General features: G+C 38.8%; 1 protein-coding gene across 1 annotated transcript; it reads right to left on the bottom strand.

Moving 5' to 3' along the window:
* Positions 1-1,342: 1,342 nt before the first annotated feature.
* On the bottom strand, positions 1,343-17,547 carry ufl1 (UFM1-specific ligase 1). Its single transcript, XM_022193787.2, has 19 exons — positions 17,330-17,547; positions 17,010-17,155; positions 16,837-16,865; positions 15,399-15,496; positions 13,716-13,830; positions 13,382-13,512; positions 11,262-11,320; positions 11,029-11,175; positions 9,729-9,904; positions 9,436-9,615; positions 9,210-9,336; positions 7,742-7,864; positions 7,401-7,521; positions 7,143-7,309; positions 5,564-5,694; positions 5,364-5,444; positions 4,100-4,185; positions 3,332-3,512; positions 1,343-1,816 (listed from the first exon to the last, which is right to left on the bottom strand). The coding sequence occupies exons 1-19, from the start codon at positions 17,404-17,406 to the stop codon at positions 1,604-1,606; spliced, it is 2,388 nt and encodes a 795-aa protein (XP_022049479.2). The 5' UTR covers positions 17,407-17,547; the 3' UTR covers positions 1,343-1,603.
* Positions 17,548-21,421: the final 3,874 nt, after the last annotated feature.

Below are 21,421 nucleotides of genomic sequence, written 5' to 3' on the forward strand. Positions count from 1 at the left end.
ATACTGTGTATGTATCTTAAATGCTGGTACCATAATAGTCTTTTTTTCTGCCTTTCACAACTGAATAAATATTCCTCAGTGTGCTGCTGGGATTTTATTTTAGTGTTGGCTGTTGGTGCCCTCAAGTGGTAAAAGGCAGAATTACACACAACTTCTGCTTATTATTTGAAATAAATTCCATGAGTTACCACAAGAGGGAGGAAATTCAGATTTTTCTGATGTCCAGACTGTCATTCTCACAGAAACATCCTACAGATGAGAGCTCCATTAAATTTTTTACTTGTACTGAACTGCTTCGAGAGCCTTATTAAGCTGTGTGCTTTTTTTTTTACACATTTAAACTGCAGATGAAATTAAACTCTGAAAGCTGCTGCATCTCGTGCCAAGTCTGCTTTGTTTCATCCTTCATGCACAAATGCCTGAAGTGTACAATTCAGCTCCTTTAGTCTTTCTCTTGCAGTGCATTTGTGATTTCTGTCTTCTTTCCAGGTTTTCACGCTAGAAAAGACGTCGTGTGGCTCAGGGCTATTTGGCAGCATCTGGACTTTGTTCCACTAATTTATGTTTACAGACTGATAACTCTTACGCTGCTCCATTCTGTACGAACATCCATTTCATGTCTGTGATGACGATGTTGTATGGTGCCTTTATTGGGCTGTATAAATAAATCACACTGGCCTGAACTTTGCATCAGTTCTCATTAGAAGAGCTGCCATGTGTGGATTTTGTCCTTAAATTACTTGCTTTTTACATGATCCTCATCAGAAGACAAAAGTGACAATAAAAGGTGGATGGAAGAGCTGTTGCCTGTGTAAAATTGTTCAGTTTCACGTGAAAATAGTGAAGCATTATCAGCAAAATGCAGTACAGATGTTTGTTTTTTTTTTAAATTAACTTATTTAAAGATGCTATAAAAAGGTGGTTTATGACACTAGAACTATAAAAGAGTCAACGCTATGAAATACTAAATGCCTTTATTATAGACAGATTGGAATGTTTTTACAGCATTTACTGATTTTAAAACAAAATAAGATATTAAGGAGTTAATTCAGGACTAAAATTAGCAAACAATAAGATTTTGTGCACAGACAAATTCATCAGATGTATAAAAGGTCATGTTTTGTTAAATTCTCGTTGAAATACAGTCATTTAATGTGTCAAATAAATGTAATGTAGCCAATACTTTTCCGTTTCCCTAATCCTAAAACGGAATGCTTAGGTTAGCTATTTTAAAATTCTGTTAGTTTTAGAAAATTGCAGAATAATATGAGCTGCTGGTTCCAAGATGACGTTTTACCTGTAAAGCTGAAGTCTGTGTAGGACAGTGAAAAAGGGATTCACATGAGGAAGAGGAGAGCTTTTAATGAATGCATGGAAATCAGAACCTCACTGAGGACTTTCACGTTAACAAGGTTTACAGGGAGACATCCCACACAGGAATTACCCTCAATAATTTATAATTATGTCCACGTGGATAATCACAAAAATACAGGGTTACCAGCTGATCTTGCAGCAGTAAAAGCTTTTCATCTGAACACGTAAGACCATAAAAAGATTCCTTGCAGATCACTTGTTACATTCATTCCTCTTATCCTCCAACTGTTCACTCTTCGGAGACGGACGCCTTCTTCTGGGACAGAACCGTGTCCTTCACCTGAGGCGTCAGGGTCAGCAGCTGAGTGCGGACGCTCTTCGCCTCCTCGTCCTGATCTTCCACCTCCTCGCCCTCTCCGTCCTCCTGCTTCTTGCCTTGACTCTGGCTCACCAGCTGCTTCACCACCAGGCTCTGGTAGGCCGACAGCAGCTGCTGCTGCTCCTGCAACAACAAGCAGACGCAGGATAACATTTCAGCAGTTTAACTCTCCAAACAAATGCACTATTATACTGATGCTGCAGCAGATGGAGACCACCAACAGCTGCTGCTTCTAAACACCACTTTAAACAAACCTAAGACGAAGCAGTTGCTGAAATTTAGACCCCAGTGAGGCACATAAACATGATTGTTATGACGGAGTTAAACAGTCACTGTTGACTTTTCTTGGGAAATACACACCTGTTTGTTTATGAAGAGAGATGCAGAGTAAACAAGTTACATCTGATACAATCTACTGTGAGGAATGTCCGGCATTTCGCTGATGCTGGGTGTAAACTGAACACATCATCAACACAATACCTGAACCTGCAAGATGCAGAGCAATGGTTTGATCCTGTGTAGCATCTTTGATGGCTCACAGCCTCCCGACAAAAACAAACAACCGATGTGTCACAGTCAATCATGTGACAACTTCCACAGCATGTTCACTCAGCAACCATCTTGGTAACACCCACAGGCAGTTACTTAAAGCTAACAAGATCAGACTTCTACCTAAATGAGTGGAGAGAGAACCACAACTCCAATTTCAATTGACACCAGGAGAGAAAAAAAATGTACAGAATCAGTAGTAAAATCTGATAACTGCTTAAAATGTCTAGTAACTTTGCTTCAAAATAAAGTTCAACAAGTGTTAATACTTCTACTACGCATGTGCAGAGTGTCACAATACTGCACTTAAGCCAGTGCAACAACAAGACTGGCTGGATGTTTCCTGGTCAGGGTGTTGCTGTTGGTGGGACATGTTGTGACAACAACCACCTTTAGTATCATGACATTCTCCTACAGGATTCTTTAAGTGGCGAGTCTTTACCTTTTTGTGTCTCTGCAAGCACTGACCTCATCTTATTTTGCTTTTTTTAGGCTTGCCAAAACAAAAGAAGCCCTAACTATCCCACTGCTTACTGCACACTGTTCACATTCTTGTTTCTTCCCAGTGATATCACACAAGACAAGTTAGAATTGGTCAGAAACCTTGCCATACTCCGTCATGTCTTTTTGCTAACAATTTAGGACTCCATAACCACCTGATCTAACACGGTGTCCATCTTATCAGAAAGAAATATGCATATTTAAAGTCTTTCAGCTGTTTTGAACCCAAGTACTTTAACAACCAAAAACCAGATCCAAAACGAACCAACTACTGAAGCCTCCTGTGTTTTATAAAACCAACGTACAGAGCAGCAAGTTCAGTTTCCCAAACACCTTCGATCAATTCTGCTTCTTGCCTCACCTGGTAATCCAACTGACAGCTGTGAGTCTCAGCTCTCTTTTTCTCTCCATTTATTACACAACATCTTCTGTCGGTTGTATCTTAGCAACTTGCAACACAATGAATTTCCTCCAAAAGAAAGTCTGGAAATGTGCAGCATTATCTCCACGTTTGAATAAAAGATATCCAGCCTCTCAACATTCTGCTAGAACATAAACTGATCCTACGTCAGCGAGTGTCAGACGTACCGCTGGTATTCGGCCTGTGAGCGTGCCGATGATCTGAGGAACGCAGCGCCCCGGGGCGTGCAGCATGCAGTGGGTGGTGGCTTGAAACAGCAGCACACTGGTCAAGTGGAGGACCAGAGCTGGATCCTCCGTCTCCTTCAGCTGCTCGGTGAGAGCCTGGCGGTGCAGGAACAGGGCCTGTCTGGATGGAACACATTAAGACACCTCTAAAGTCTTGCATTTCTCTGGATTTTAATGGAATACAAGGGGTCCTCGAGTTATGTCAGAGTTCTGGTCCTACGGATCGATGCAAGCTGATTTTTGATGGCGAAAATGTAAACAAAGCCATTACGTGGATCACAATATCAATCAGTTGTTTGGAGAAGCCATGAATACCAATGACTTTCATGCATGTATGAGTCATTTTACATGAAGAAAACAGAATACGTTGCACTGTTTGCAACTTGAGCGTTTTATTATATATAGTTTTACTTCCATGGAGATGGTTTTCCTTTTCTTTGAAGCCCTCTCTTCTGCCATCAAAGGAGTCTGACTTATGCTTGGGAGCCACAATGAAGGGCAAAAAGTTAGCAAATATAAACACAATTTGAAGTGGCGTACAGCTGACGAATGTAAACAAAGCCGTCTTATAACGCTGCGTGACAACGTATTCGTCCGCTCCACTCGTCAACTATTTCCATGTAATGACGAAACGCCATACGTCGTAAACTGAGGACCCAATGTATAAAGGACATACATATTAAAAGGGAAAAAATGTATTGCAGTTACCTCTCCTTTTTCTTGTCTCCTTTCTTCAGCATGAATCCACAAACCTCAGCACATGTCTCTATGTTGGTCAGAAAGTCTTCAATGGTCTGTAATAAACACAGCTGTAGTGTTTTAGTCACTGTATTTACATTATACTCAAACCTTTCCACCAGACAGGTTGGATTCTGCTAAAATACAACAAGCTGTGGCCATTTTGAGACGGTCACCAAGCATGGCACACCTGACTCTCCAAATGACGCCAACAAATAGGTGGTCTTCTACTAATGTAACAAAAATGGATGCAGTGTTTGTTGTGCTTCATTGCCGTTGCACTCAATTTGGTAGAGTTGCAATTCAGTAACATCAAAGACTCATACTTACTCTCTAATGTAAATTAATTTTAATTTCTCCTGCAACAAAATTATTTGAGTAGCTTTGATATATTTGTAATTATCAAATATAGCAGAGCTTTAGCTTAGCATCTGCACATGTGCACTGCAAAGGTGGCTGGCCATCTCTGTCTATTTTTGATTTTTAAGGCCATTCTGAATGAAGTACCACCGTATTTTTGCCAAAAGGAAGTCTTTGAGCTCATGTTTCAATTACAATAACAGATCACAAGACACGTCTGCCGTTCAGCCCCAGAATACTGAGAAAGATCAAACTGAAAGCTTTAATGTTTTCTGCTCGAGCCATTTAGAATAGTGGGAAACACGTATCTTAAGCTGCATTCAAAGCTCTTGTAAACTCAGTAGTTAATGATTTTTTCTGTGTATTATCTTTGTATTAAGTTCAGCTCTCTAGTTGCCTCGTAGATTCTTTTTTTTCTTTGAGCCTTCAGACAACCAGGGTTATTTGTGTGTGTGATTATGAGTCGTCCTGTTCCGAGACAGAATATGAGAAAACTGCAGAAGCTGGAGGCGGTCTGAAGAATCGAACCAAACACACAAAGGCTCCAATAAAATGAGAGAGAAAAAAAAGACGTAGCCAAGAATGAAGAATTCATACTGTGATTTGTAACATAACATCCTTGGGGTGAATCTCGATGCATTCATATCAAAATGTCACAATAAAAAGTAAGACTTTGTTAGGAACTGCATGGCCTTGAGTTCTGAGATCTTTTTCTGTGTTTCTTTGTAATTAAAATCTCAAAATGCTCCTAAAGCAGCTTAAAATTGATCATTCTGGCCGTCCACCGAGCTGGTAGTAATTAAATATGATTTTTCAGGTGAACATTCCAAAAAAAAGACAAAAAAACAGCCAAACTAACGGGGGTTCTACCTACTTTGCCATTCAGACAGTTGTGCAGCTTCATCAGAGGTCCTTTGGTCTCTTCTGGCAGTTTGCCCAAAATCTTCACTCTGACCTGAGGCAGAGCATCAAAGACAGTCAAGACGAACCAGCTGAACTCCAACAAGACTCACAGAAAATTTCAAACAGCAGCACAGTGCAAAGAGACTTTAATTTCATCTAAATGAAAGAGACCTCGTTGGTGATGGTGCTGGGATTCTCCACAGACATCATGAGGTCAGCGGCCAGGAAGTTAACCAGGATGTTGGTGACATCGGTGCACAGGGTCTTCAGGACGTGCTTGGCGATGTTGGCCTGGGTTTCATCTGCACAATCAAATCATACAAGTCAAAGGTTTGAACTCCAGGCCAACTCTGCTCAGTTTTTTTTTCTTTTTTAGAGGCTTAAGGCACGGTATGAACTGTACTTTCACTTTAAAAGAAGCTAAGACACCACATTGATGGAATAATGTCCTGTCCTGACTCTAAATGAACTGAAATGAGCATTGACCACTGCTGGTTTAGGTCATGTAGTGTGTCACAAGTGATGGAGAGCTGGTTGGCTTATGTATATCGAATAACAGAACATTAAACGAAGAACTTTCACAAAAAAATCAGCTTCATAAATGTGGATTTTTTTCTATGATAAAAGAATTCAAAATGTTTGGATTTTTTTTGCATGCAACTTTTTGTAAAAATAACAGCACTAGACATTTTTAAAAATATGTTTTCTGACATTATAGAGACAGTAACATATCATAACGAATATAATCAGCAGGATAGTCCATAAATAACCTATTTCACCTTCCTACTTTTGACAGGTAACGTCAGACACGATTGAATTAACCCTCTGAACCTTGCTTTAAGGTTTAAAAAAGGTTTGTTGTCTGTGATGCGCTATTTGGTCAGGAAGCTTAATTTTTTGAAACTTGATGTCTCATTTAGAAAAATAACTATTTACAACAAGACTATTTAAAAAACACAAAAATTCTATACTCGTCGGTTCACTCAGGAAGCCAATAGTGACTCAGCTGTGATCAACAGTCACACGACAAAAATTCTGGCACTTTTCGGTTGAACTGCCAGGTGTGTTTACACAGAGCAGATAAAAGACAAGCACTGAAAACGTTAAAAAAAAATCTAAGCAGTCATATATCTTTAGTATGTCACCATTCCCCCCCCACTATCAGTAACACCTGTGGGCACAAGTGTTTCACATGATGACCACAGTTTTTATTTGTATTTAGTAAAACAGAAGAGAGACATTTAACTCTTATTTTCCCCCTCATTTTTTTTAAATGACTCACAGAATTCGGCCATTGTAATGCAACACAAAAGTGTCTGAGTTCTCTCTACTTATTGTCATGGTCGTGCTGTTTCCATAGAGGTGCAAGAATTTATGTTGCAGTGAAAAACGAGCCCACGGAACTAAAAGTAGCTCCTCAGTTGGAGGCAAAACTAAAGCTAGTTCAAGGACTCCTGACTCATTAAAACCTGCTCATAACCAGTTGAGTGTGTCACACTGTTTTTTGTACAAAAAAAAATGATTTCACCTTACAGTATGAAACTAAATACATCAATAATGGCGGGCCCAAAGTTTAATCGGCTCAGATACAAGTTCAAATTTGAATATTTACTATTTTTAAAGTGTGCATTGGCTTCCAGTGCTGTTTAGGATGAATCCTGATAATCCTTTGTGAAGACGGCCCCTGGTGCTTATCATTTGTGAGTTAGCAGAAGAATAGATTTAGGATTATGGGATTAATAGGATTTACCAGAGAAGAACTTGGTGCCTTTTTCAAATAGTCGGATGTTGTTGTAGAGGTTGGTGATCTCCTCTTGTAGATCCTTCATGCTCTTCTTCTTGTTGGCCCCTGATGGAGAGCTGGTGGAGGACATGAACACTGTCCGCAGCACCTCCTGATAGCTTTTAGTCAGAGGCCTGCAGAGACATTAACAATGAGATAATGGACTGATTGCTGGAACTAATCTGAGCAGAGAAAAGCAACTTTAGACAGAAAGCTGTGCGTTACCTTACTAAATGGTCTGCCAGCTCAGAGAGGATTTCTTCAGGGCAGTCACTCACTCGCTCCTCTAAAACAGCTACGATCTCCTCCGGGGCCATAAAGGGGGCTTCAGTCTGTTTGCTGCGATCTTGGCAAAGGTAAAACACAAGCTAATTAGTCTCACTGGGATACTACAGTTACACCTTTGTCTTTCATGAAGGAAAAAAAAACAACTCAGGGGAGAGATTGCTAGCCAACCAGCCATTACGCTCCTGTTACAGTAAAAAGCCTCACTGAGCAGGTTTAATGTGCATATAGAGACATAATGTCCTTGTGAAGATAAAAAGGCTGTGTGGTCCTTGGCGTACTTTGCTGTGAAGGTCCGGTTTCTTCATCGCTGTCCTCGTCTTTCCTCCCTTTCTTCTTGGTTTTACGAATCCGGATCTCTCTGGCGTTGCCTCCTCCGCCTGCTTTCACGCTGCCGCTGCCCTCTGAGAGACAAACAGATTATTTACAATCCAGTCATCTAGGAAATATCACAGATTTGTATTTAGGTGACTGTACAGCCAAAGCCACATGCAAACCACAAAAGTTGCTCGTCTAATATTCACTACGCTCCTCAGACCATGAGAGAAAAGCTATTTTTTGTCCCAGACTGTCCCAGGAGTCATTGTGAAGCAGATTGTGGCAGATTTTCAGGTGCAGATGTGATGCAATCTGCCCCAAACACAGATGGAGTATGAACCAAACTAAAGAGCAGGTGTAAAAATAGCACAGGTGGCATTCAGATGAGCCAGAAGCATGGCTGTAGGGGGAAAGCAGAACACAGACAGTCAGTGTAGTCAACGCTGCCAACTATTTTCAGTGGAACGTCTGCTTAAACAATCACTAGAGATTATGTTGTGCTAATTTGCACATTCATGACATAACAGTGGAACTGTGCACTTAGTTTATGCAAGCTTTTAGAGAGTGGAAGCTAAAATAAAAAAGACAAGCTGATTAACTAGCTGTTTTATTAGCTGTCTTTTTTTTTTAAGTTGCTATCATCTAATCAATGTGCATCTGCCTTTAACGAAGGCGGTTGTTTGGACTTGGAACCAAAATATCGTAAAGATGATCCAGCCACCTTCACCATGAAGACTATAATCCAGGGAGAGGAGTTAGCAACACAGTTAGCTAATAATGAATACACCAAATGATTAAAAAAAACAAAGTCAAAACTGATTCCTGCAAAGAATTTAGAGTTGTCCTCCACTCAGAATCCTTTCTTTCTTTCTTTTCCTTCCTTCCTTCCTTAAGATAACATCCCTTAAAAAGCCACAGAACGGTTCTGGGGTTCAAAGGGTGGAAGTTTCCTGAGAGATCCAATGAGAATGGACTATATGGTGCTATAGGAGCTGCTAAACGTCTAAAATGAACAATATTTACATATTTAAAGGTCCTAAATATTTGTTAATAGTGCTCCGTTACCCATGCCAGCTTACAGAGAACAGGTTTTCTGTACTTTTAAGACATCATCTCACACTCTGGGAAGTCAGAACTTTCTGGAATGACATTCTCCTCACACCTGCCTTTGGGTTTCTGTTGCTTTCCCATTGGATGCTGCCCCTCTCTCTTCTCAGACATATTCAAGGTCCTCTGAATAAAAGTTCTACAAATCATGTCTCTGGCTTGAGGACAATCAAACTTGTCACAGTCTGGGACAGAAAAAATTAAGACATACCTCATGAGGCCACAAGCACAGACTCTATGCCAAATTATGTCTGAGTTGGGATTAAGTCACAGTCTACATTTTACTTTGTCTGTGTTCGTTGAGGTGGAAAGGATTTAACACACCTGTAGCCTTCTTCCTGCGCTCCGCTTCCCTCTTTTCCTTTTTAGAAAGTGCAGAGCTCTCTGTCAGAATGGACGCTTGCTTCAGGTCCTCTTCAGTTATAAGAAACACTGGATTGTTCTTGATTTCCTGGAACCCAAATTGCAGAAAACCATAGAAGCTGTAGCTTGTGAAATGTGTTTTTGAAGGCATGTTTTATAAGGAAATGTGTGTCGAAAGAAGCTGTACCTTCTGAGCTTTCTGCTGCATGGCCTCATCAAACAAAGACAGGCAGTTGCTGATGAACTTCTCGCTGACGACGACAGTTCCTCCCAGCACTCGAGCAGATGACTGGACGTTGGTGTTCCTCATGGCCTGGCTGATCACCATCCCGATGTCCTCCATGGACAGGCAGCTGGGAAGAATTGGCTGAACCAGCCGAGGCGAGAGCGCGAATGAGAAGCAGAAATCTCCAATAGGTGGAATTTATGTCGCTAATATAATAAGGTAGGTAGCTACTGGAGACAAGACATTGTAATGACCTGGAGGTCGGTCCATGTTGACGAGTTGACAGCTTCCTCCACAGACGCCTCCACTTGGTCCACCAGAGTCTGACCCACACAGGCGGCTCTGAGGAACAGCAGCTTGTTGGACTTGAAGCGCTTCTTAATGTAGCTGGAGGGCTCGGGGATCCCCAGTCTGACCAGCGCATCAAATTCTACAGGAGGAAGATTTCATCAGTTGAAGACACAACAGACACTAAAGGTAAAGTGGTCAAAGAACTCCGCTACAGAATAAGAAGCCGACTACACAACAGAAAACACACATACAGAGCAACAAAGAGGGGTGTGGGAAAGTTATACTGGTCTACTAGCAGGAGGTTTTTAGTACTGACGCCACAACAGCCTGAATTTACTTATTTAGGTGTGAACTACCATAAAGCAGATCACACTAAATAGGCATCTAATTGCAGAAATTCAATGCAGTTCAGTATACATTTTGTAAAATGTTTTTATAATGTTTAATTTGGGAAAAAGCAGCCCTAACCCTATCAATACTAGTTGGACAAGGACTCGGCACTGCTGTATTATCATGATATAAAATTGAAAATTGAATCACTTCAGCCCTCTGTTTTAGTAACTACTGAGGTCCCACATGCCTGAAATTGCAGTTTTTAAAACAAATTAAAAACATTTGCACAAATTATGACCTTCTTTTCATGTTTTCCAAAAGCTGTGGTGATGGTGAACAACTGTACTAAAGACCTCCTGAAGTGCAGATTTTTTTTTTTTTTTTTATTATTGCCATTTATCTAAGACACACAATAACTTCTATCCACAGGAGAAAAGAATGCATTTTTGGAGACACTGAGGACTCAATATAATTACATTTATTGAGCCCCCAAAGTGCTAAAAATCACTTTTCACCGGTGCTAGGCAACAACAGCTCAGAAAAAACATTACAGCTGAAAGACGGGAAAGTAATTTGGCTCCAACATTAAACCAGAGCCTGAAATATGGTGTAGTTGGAGAGCATCCACGTGCTGTCCAACATTTTAACTTGTCCTCCACGTGACCATGAAGTAAAAGAACCCATGTAAACAGTATATACAAAGCTTTTACAAGTTGAAAACTGTATCTGCAGGAAAGGTGCTTTGCTGAAGCTGGATATAACCTGCCCTCATTCTTGTTCCGACAAAAAAAAATTCCAGATATTTCAACTATTAGTGGCCAGTCCTGCTGTTCTTTTTCTTGGGTGAGTGTTGTGGTTCAATTCCTGTGTACTACTAATTGGGGGAAAAAGTCAAAGCAGGGAGAAAACACAACACCGATAAAAACCTACCTAAATATCCGTTTTGTTGGAGGAAAGAGTCCACCCAGGCGTTCTGTGTTTTGGCGTAGATATCGGGGATATACACAGCCTTGTCCTGCCGGCCTCCAACCACACTTCCTTTCAGACGTCCAGTATTCACCAACTCCTCCAAGACAGCTGGCAATAACAAAACGCATTACCTTACAGCACAGTGTATTACCCGTTAACAGGAACAATAACACAATACAACAGTCTCTGCTTACAATACAGAAGATGTTCCTGAAATCCAAAGGCTCCAATCATGCTGCTGACTGGTGTTGGTCTGCAGAATGAAGCAAAACAGCAGGGCAATAAGAATAAAGAACAAAAGAATACGATAAATAAAGACGACAGGTCTCTCAGTGTTCTATGTGTTCATGACAAACTGCATTTTTGTTAGAAATAGCCATAAAAGGCTGCCTCTCCCGCTCTGACTGTGGCCAAATTTCATTCATAAAAGTGCTACCCAAGAGTGAATAGAGGAGTTTCTCACGGCACAGCTACATGTTATTGAGCCGAGATCCGATTAGGGATCCGAAACGGTTACAATGACACGATGCAGAGCAGCCCCGCACTGTGAAGGAAATAAAGAGAAAATTGTCTGACATTAAGTGAGATGCTGGAAAATATTTTACTGCAGCAAAGCAGCTCATGCTTATTGACAGGAGACATTTATTGTGACATGATTGTCGAGGAGATGGAAGGGAGACTATTACAGTCCACAAAGGCTGGTGTTACACTGTCAGGGACAAAAGATGATCATACTGGAAAGATCTGCAGCTTATTTTTTTGTTGCAAAAATATGTTTTTCCCTTGCAAAGATAGTACATTTATACTGGTGAGCCAAGACATTGTGTTCACCTGCCTAACATTAACTTGGTCCATTACATCCAATCTGCTGAGGGCAGGACTTTACCAGATCTGTGTTATCAGGCATCAAGACGCTAGCAGGAGGTCCTTTAAGTCCTTTAGAGCCACTTTCAGACATGCTCTCCTTGCTATTAGTTTCACAGCATCTGAATGTGTTGCTTTCATGTCTGAAGGAAACAGCCTGGTCACCATGGTTTCCATCAGAGTCACAGCAGCAATCTTACTAGGTCAGATCTAGAAAAATTCTGCAACAATTCTGACAGAAGTCTAAGTGGCATGCTGCTGCACTCTAGGATCTGTTTCCAAAAGTAACATACTTTCAGTTGCGTGAAGCAAATTGGGAAAAAATTATATATATATAAAAAACATTTCCACTCAAATATTGGTACTTTTTTTTAAAAATTACAGAGAACACAAAAGAAGACAGTTTGTGTGTCAAAAGCACTTTTCTCATTCACTAAAATACAGTTTTACTGTGGTGAAGAATGAACATGTCTCACCAATAATGACTGTAATCCAGATTTTGTAGTTGAGTTCATGGCTCTAGTTTGTATATTTCCTTTGAGTTTATTAACAGCTGCAACGTCAAACAGCAGGAGAATCTATATGAATGTCTTCAAAGCAACAGAGTTGGATGCATTAATGCACATGGAACAAAATAATTAATTTTCTCAATTAGTTACAAATAACCCCTAATGGAATCAAACAGGATCTAAAGGAAACTTGTACTTTTACTTAAGATCAGACAGGTGAGTCGTCACACACAAAGCCACAGCATAGAATCTGCTGGTGAATAATGAGTTCCAAATCAGATTCGGATTCACTCTTTTATTTAGTAGTGCATTATTATGCAATATGCCACCTGATGTACCATCCAGTCTAGTAGATATGATGAATATAGCGAATGCACTTTGTCTGTCCTGCATCACTTTTGTTGGTACGTCTGCCTGATATCTGAACAACAGAATGCTGCTATTTGAACAGATAAACAGAGCCAGAAATGCTACGTATCAAATGTCTGAAAAGGGCTAGAGTTGCTCATTGAGGCCTCTGCAGATCAGACTTAATACCTCATGTCTCCAAACACACTGTGGGTGGTTCATAGTTTGTCTCTCTTCATTTGTAGGTACTTACCACTGCTGACCAGAGAAACCCTCAGGCCTTGCTGGTTCAGAAATGCTTTGAATTTCTTGTCTGGACATAAAGATATAACCTTTCTACTTCTGCAACTGAAATTATATTGATATCACCTACACTTTACCACGCGTCATTGTGACAAAATAATCAACATTATCAGGGTGGTCAGAATGTTTTGGTTCATCAGCATACACAGCATCAGGTACAACCGGTCTAGACATTGTGCTTTAGAGAAAATTCCATTTGTGATAAATATAGTGACAGTGACAAGTTGTCTTGAATCACAAAGTGATTCTAGCATGAGGAGCTACGTTTGCAATATCGCTGCAATGTTTACCTTGTGATTGCACTGAAAAGCCCTCGTATTCTGGCTTTATGACGGGCGACAAAAGCTGGAGTAAATATGACACCTCTGTTGTACTGGTCCATTTCTCCTTGGATAAGCTTCCCGAGACGCTTCGACAACTCCTAAAATATACGAGAAAACACACTTGTCACATTGTTTTTTTCTGAACAGTGAAGTCAGCAAACAACAGCATGTCAAAATAAAAGTATGAAGTCTGAGTCTGCAAAGAGGAATCAATTATCTTAACGCACAGATGACACATTTTGTTGCCTAATTCATCACCACGTTTCTTTTCGGATTAACATGCAAGTAGAGGCTGGCTCACCTCAGTTAGGAAATCTCCTGGGAGGTCGTAGCTTTTACACAGCTCTGCAATGCTCATCAAACCGGCCTCCTGCAGTTTGTCATTCACCTCCTCGGCTAGACGGTCCAGGTACGTGCTGCGGACCACACAAGATGATCAACATGTTAACAGCATTCGAGTCTAAGCACATGAATTTCATTTAGATTTTGCTCGACTCTCATTAAGATGAGCAACACAGCAACTCTTGTCCACACTGTGTCACACATACTCTTGGGTGTGCACAGCCCTCAATGGCATAATGTAGGAAACAGCTTGAAATAAACATGATAGGTTAATTTGCCATGAGGGCAGGTGATGGTCACAGTCACAAATAAGAAAAAAAAACTGCATGAAGCTTAAGCAATGACACCATGGGTGGTTGGTGTCATTTGTGAGCGGATATGCAGACAAAAAAAAAAAGAGAGAAAAAAAAAAAAGCAACTCTTGTCCACCTGTACTCGCAAAACAGGTAGACAATAGTCAACAATTTAGACAAAGAGACAAGGTCCAGACACAAATCATACTTTGCATTTTTCCAAACTTTACTGTAGAGAAATCCAAGAAATAATCACCAACATTAAACAACCATTTCATTCTGTCACTATCACTGGAAGAAAATGTTTGGGATTTTGAACAATTAATATGACTATTTCTAACTCATCACAATCACAGAAGAAAATACGATTCATTCTAAGCTTCTTCTTATTTACATTAATCACAAAACTCGTTTTCCTCCTGCTAGTTTTTAAATCTGCCAGCTTTAAAGGCCAGAGGAAGAAAGATTTAACACCTTGATACGTTTGCTGTAACAAAGTTCACAGCCATAACTGTGCTTTATTTGAAAATTCACAACTTTGGTTTGAACAAAAGGCGCTTTAGCCATTCTTCTTCAAATCTAGCAAGCACATGTGTTCTAGTTAAGTTGAAGCTACGTGATAAATCTGCAATATATGAGCACATGCAGTGTAAAAGTAGTTTCATTTCCTCAGTGGCATGAAGCTGGACACCCCATGGAGAACTTCTGTGATTTGCTCAAAAGACAAACTTGCCGAAATTAAGAAACTGAGATCTGCATGAATACAGATCAACATGTACAAAGTGAAAAACTTCACCGTCTGTCATGCTGGCTTTGTGTGATTCTTTGCTCTGTGATATTGCACCATAAATGCCAAAACTTTACACATATTAATCACTTAGTTTACTTATTCAGCGGGTCAAAATAAGACGTGAAATCAGTGCGTTCTTGTTGGTTGTGACCAAAATAAAATCAGCTGTTCATTACAATGGAAGTCCAATGGGATTAAGTCTTTGATTGCATATATATAACTTTTTAATTCAATCTCCATTTTCTGTTCTGAGATTGCACATACAGTGAGGTGCAGACAAGTGTGAGCCCAGTTCAATTCTTCAATAATTAAAACATGTCACAGAAGTCCTCTCCAGTTCTCCGTGGAATGATCACTCCAATGAGGGAAATTCAGCTGAACGTGTTTGGTGAATAAAGCACAGCAGAAAAGTGCGTGAGACATGCATTCGTAACCCCTATCCACGAAACAACAGACCAAATGTCATCATACAGAATTGGCATGAGCAGCCCAGGCTGTATTTTATGGACAGACACTGCCTCGGGCTCCAGCACCAGTCTGATAAAATTTTAATACTCACTCATCAATCAGCTGTCCCAGTACGAGCTGAACCCCTTTATCAGATTTTGCAATGTCACTTGCTCTGTTTTCAACGTGGACCCAATCCACATTGATGATCTGAAAGGGAGAAGGTAAAGACAATATTCAAAGGACGTCTCAATGAAAGACGCAAAGTGAAGTAAATTAACTTAAATTCAACAAAGCTACAACTTCTTTTCCCGCTTACAAAAAGAGATTTGGTACAGCCCTCATTTTCCGCACATAATCTACAAGAGAAATCTGTCGGATGTAAAATAATTTACTGATTGAAGGGGTCTTTATTCACAAGACACTGAGTTTGCTGACATGCAGGTTCCTCATGTGCACATCAACAAGAGCGAGGAACAGCAGAGAAACACTGAGAAGGAAGATTTGGTTGCAAAAAGAAACACAACATCATCACTGCCTGTGGTCGACTACAGAAAGGATGACATTGACCAAAAACTAAACAAGGTAATTCAACTAATTCAAATATACGGGGGCCTTTTGCTCGATCATCTGTGAAATGTTAAGAGCAGTATATTATGTACTTTTTAGGATATAATTTTTCAAAGATATTGCGTGTTGACCCACATATTTGTTCGCATGTTTAAATTCGAATTAATGTTTGGATGACAAAATCTCACAAACTATTAAGGACAAAGCCTAACTTTTTCACTGTTGTTTCTCAGCATGACATTGATTCAAAATCTGGACAAGAAGATCAAATAATCTGTGATTATGGGTGAGTTGAGATCTGAAAGAAATATTGTCATGAAGAGTGCGTTGATGTCAAACAGTGATACTGAAGCACAGTGTTCAAGGTATTTGAATCACATGTAGCTTGTTACAGTAACACAAAACATACATAAAACTTTTTAATACAAAATGCTGGTCACAAACATTCATTAAGTGTTGCTTTCGTTAGACTAATTGAGCAGTTGTACCACAAAAACAAAAATGCTACCAGATAGCACAGTCTGAGCAGAACAGACGCCTCGATTTTCAAAATGTCTCTCCAAACTAAGAAAAATACTTTCTATGTAATACGGACTTTTTTTAAAAAAAAACAATTTTCATTTTTGATGCTCAAAAAAATTCAGGCAAATCTGAAATCGCTGAACAGAAATTGTTTGAAAAATGTACTGATTTGAGATTGAATGATCTTATAATAAGTGCAAAGCCAGATATGTATGAAGAAAAAAATGTTACTGAAAATATAATACTTTGCAAGTTTTTCTCAGTTTAGGACCACATAAAAAAGATTCCAGATGGCTTTTCAGCTTTATTTGCACTGGTGAAAAAATGTATGGATTTTTTAATATCACAAAATACACAGCAGAAAAACTAATAATAATATTTCTTTTTTCCAGCATTGTGCAAAACTAGTACAGGATAGTACAAAGCTGTAAACACACAGGACTTAAACCAGTACACACCTGCTGAAGGTCCACAATGTTGATTCTCCCTGTGAAATGAAATGACAGCATTTATTCACTGTTTTCATGCCCATCTGTTGATTAAATCTCATACTAACGACATAAATACTCTCTTTAGGTCTAAGGTGGCAGCTCGTTTTGTCTGGAAACTGCTGTTTCACTGCTGAACTGACCTCCATGGACGTAGAGTTCATCTCGGATCTCCCTGCTGATCTGAGCCGGGGTGATGTACTCTTTTCCATCCAATGTGTGTACCACATCCAGCTGCTTGTCTTGGACCAGTTTTGCAATAATTTCAATGCAGTTTCTCTCCGACAGTCTGTGGAAAGTGCATGCAAGTGGCGTTAAGTGACCAGTTATACAGGCATGTTAATTCTTGTTGCTAAAAACAGCTGTAAACGGAAAAGAGGCAACTCAAAGCTAACAGCAACACCTTTGAATCAAAGTTTAATGATAGCTAACATTAGCTCTGATGCTAACAGCTGCTTGTTACCTTTGCACCGTGTCAGCGAACTGCGCTCTCTGGAAGTCAGCGGCAAGCCGACGAATTTCTTCCCAGTCAGCCGCCATTATTACAGGTTTATGTGTTCGTAAAAACACCCAGTTGTCAGTGGTTTCGCTACACTTTCTAAGGTAGTGAGCTTACTGTTAGCTAACACCTCTCTGCTTTTAGCCACACGTCAACACACAGTGAAGTGAACGGAGAGCCAGAAGGGACAAATCTCCTCCGCCCACTTTTCGCGCATAGACGTCAACTCATTAGATTTTGGTCTTTAAATCATTTTTTTGCCCAATAGATTTTGCATTCCTAATAAAATAAAAGACTTTTTTTGTGCAAACTATGAAGTGAATCCAATAGTCTCCAATAATGCCGATAACTCGGTAACTTATTCTTGTAGACATGCTGAGGAAACTTGTAAAAAAATATATAAAATACAAAGTAAATTGTCATGTTGTCAGTTTCCATACTACTGACTTTTCTTTTCTGTTAGTATCGCAGGCAACACGAGAGAGAGCCTCTTTCCTTCTCTTTATGGCTTGACTATAATTTACAGCTTTATTCTTTTGCTCTCACAAACATAAAATACAGGTTCTTAAAACATAAATTTTCTTTCATGAGTTTAGTTATTTCATTTAAAAAAAATCATTAAGTCATATTTATTTGTTCCATTGCACTGATTTATTTAGTTTCTCATCCTTTATTTCAAAATATTTATGTGCTTGACAAAATATGTGAATCTTTTGTTGAATAAAGCAAAATAATAAATAAATAAATATAAGTCAAAAAAAGTGAAAAACAAAAAGCAAACAACAACAACAACAAAAAAAAGCAACTCTAAATTTGCCACAGATGAGTGAAAAATTAAGAGAAAAAACAACTCTTGGCCCATACTTTTTATGTATTTAACATACTCAGCATACAGGTATGCTGTGTTTACACTGATTTATGCAAAATTAAATACAAACAATATTAGAGATGATTTATTTAGTTTAGCTTTGTTTCCATTTCTCCTTCTTCTTCTTCCTCCTCCTCTTCTTCTTCTTCTTCTTCTTCTTCATGTTTTATTATTTCCTTTTATATATCGGAATTGTCTTAATTGTTCTTATATTCTTATACTGTACATTTTACATTGCTGTCTTGGCCAGGTCTCCCCCGGAAAAGGTTCAAATAAATAAATAAATAAATAAATAAATCAGCTTCTTTTCTTCATTATCAGCATCTTCTTGTTGTTGCCGTTATCATTACAAATTTTTAATTAAAATTAATTTTTTTCAGACTTTCAAATAATTTACAAGAACTGAAAGGTTTGGAGTAGTTTCTGAATTATATACACACTGAACATTTTTCAGATGACCTTTCATTAATATTGATAATGTTAATGAAGCATATATACTGGAAATAATATGGACATTGGTCAAATTAGGTATGTGTTCACAGTAGGACACAGACTTTCTGTAATACACTGCTGTGTATTTAGTTGTTTATGTATTTGCAACATTTGGGCCTGCACCACCTTTTTCAGGTGCACCACCTTTCTATTATTGTTATTATTATTCAATAATAGGACCCTAAAATGGGGTCAGATGGTTAATGACATACTTTGAGAGAAATCACACATACTGACACTTCAAGATCAAGAAATCTGAAAAGAACAATGGCATCAATGGATAAGAGAAAAAGACAAATAATAGAAAAGAATAACAGCATCAATATGCAGATTTATACATGTAATGCCATTGTACTAAAGCAACAGCCTTAAACAACCCAAGGGGGGGGGGGGGGGGGGGGGAATTGAATAACATTAAAAACAAGCATTACCTCTATGAGGACAAAAGGATCACTAATATTACTAATATTACTTTGCGACTGGAATAAAAGTTCAGGGATGCAAAGTTTAACCAGTCAAATCTATTTTCATTTCAATTGTCAGAAAACACACTTCTTGTGCTTTCTATTTTCGATTGAAGTGGCCCTTTAACGTTTAGCTCACTGCAGCTGTGTAAATGAGATCTAATGACACAAAAGGCAAAGACTGTGCCTTTGCTGTACAGTGAAATGTGACATCAGAGCTAAAGGAAGAAACACAAGCTGCAGTGTAAATGTGTAACCTCTGGGGAGCAGCAGAATACAGGCGATTAAAGTCCTTCCTGGGAGCCTAACAGATGGTGCTGCATCGCGTGAAACACTCCATCATGTCGCCAAAGACCTGGTAGGAGTGAAATACTGTAATTATATGTCATGTGCATATTCACTGCAGGCCTATATGTAATTAATTGCAAGTTAATTTTTAAAAAAGCACAATCTCAATGAGAAAACTGTCCCTCTGTGTCTGGCGAAAGTGAACTATGTCTCAGAGCCATGTGCGCTCTAATAGCCTGCTGCCACGAGGAACTTCTTCAAATACTTTCTCCATAACCAGCTTCCATGTCAGTGTACAGTCGCAGCTGCCAGTTTGATGAAAGTCACACTTTCTCCAAGAGTAAAGAAGAAACTAATCAGTGGCCTGGAGCTAAGTTTTAGAATCAGGGGAGAAGTTGTAAGTAGATTTGTTCAAACTTTAGGATATATTATATGATCCTCTCTCCATATCGTTTCTGCCTTGGAGCCCAGATTTAAATGACCAGTCAAGGTAAAGGGAAATTATGAGATTAAAGTATGTTATTGAGAGTTTGTCTTTTGGCTGGTTTCAGAAGAGAGTGTGGGTGGAATATAGCTCCTGTAGAAATAGGAAAAAATACAGCTGAGAAGTTCCTTAGCTGACCCATTTGAATATTAGATCATTTATAAAGAGCATTTGTTAAATTCTCCCTCTGCTAAAGGCCTTTAAATGGAATTCTTCCAAACAGGTTTGAGCGTGTTTCACCCAGTGTGTGCAGTTATGATTAAGCATCTCCTTCCAGCACTTCGGTGCAGCCAACATACATAATCCTGGTGTTTTAGCGAGGGGACACACCTAACTGAAGGAAGATGAATGTGCTCAGTTAATCACGCTGATAGTGCTGCTGGGTAGAGAGGTTTATTCTTAGTGTAACATAATGTGTTTCTGCCTGTATGAGTCCGTGAGTAAATCGTCAGCCCCGTGTCCTTCAGCTGGAGTGTGGGAGAGAGAATATACAGCAACTTCTAATCACAATAGTTCTTTGTAAACGTGAGAAGTGTGTAAATTATTGTGGCTTAATTATGCATCAAGACATGATTAAGAAAACAATTAAAAAAATACATGATTCTTCCCTGTAAAGTTGATATGTAGGAACTAAATTAACACCAGAATCCGATTCATATCTGTTACCTCACCATACAAAATATCACAACAATATATAATTTGATAGCAAATATAACAAGCAGTAAAAAGTCACAAATTTAAAATAGAAGTGAAATCTGGTCTGCAGATTTATTTGAAGCAAGTTTACACATTTTTTTCCTGTTTCATAAAACTAAAAAATCCCATGTGACCCACCAATATCTAAGTTAATGAATTTGTTGTTGCACTTAAATGAGATAAAGTTGAATCTTAAATGAACTGTTTAAAGAAAAGGAAGAAAAATAGTTTTTCTTAATGATTAAAATTAATAGTTTGGCTTAATAGATCAGCTCATGACTCTGATGAAGTTATTTTATGTGGTCAAGCTGCCTTTAAATCATATATTTTGTTGTATTTACGGGATATCATAATTCAGAACAGTTAGAGCCTGATTACACACGTGAGAAATGTCTATATAAATATTCTTGTAACTATACAAGTAAAGTAATATTGTGAAAATACCCTTTTATGTCAAGTAGCACAAAAATGCAGTAATGTCAAAACTGAGAGTGTGACTTTATTAATTTTTTTCTTTTTTTAACCTCACCATAAAAATACTATACAATTCTAGAAATATGTGATCACTTGAGATTAACAATTAATATAAACTACTGGAGAAAAACATTCTGCTGTGTCTTTAGCTTGTTAGTGTCATTTCTTCCTGTTTAGTGGAATTTAAAAATCTGGTTTAAATGCACAAAAATCTTAACAATGAATTTTTTGTACCACAAAATAAGACAAAGCTGAAACCTACATTGTACTGTAGAAAGAAAAGAAATAAA

The sequence above is a fragment of the Acanthochromis polyacanthus genome, chromosome 16, assembly GCF_021347895.1.
Source record: "Acanthochromis polyacanthus isolate Apoly-LR-REF ecotype Palm Island chromosome 16, KAUST_Apoly_ChrSc, whole genome shotgun sequence".
Classification (NCBI taxonomy): Eukaryota; Metazoa; Chordata; class Actinopteri; family Pomacentridae; genus Acanthochromis; species Acanthochromis polyacanthus.

Excerpts from the sequence above, each read along its gene's own strand:
- ufl1 (XM_022193787.2), bottom strand. The coding sequence starts at position 17,406 with ATGGCGGCTGACTGGGAAGAAATTCGTCGGCTTGCCGCTGACTTCCAG. Across the intron at positions 5,445-5,563 it reads CCAGCACCATCACCAACGAG|GTCAGAGTGAAGATTTTGGG; the intron begins GTCTCTTTCATT and ends GCTCTGCCTCAG. Across the intron at positions 4,186-5,363 it reads ACAACTGTCTGAATGGCAAA|ACCATTGAAGACTTTCTGAC; the intron begins GTAGGTAGAACC and ends TGTTTATTACAG.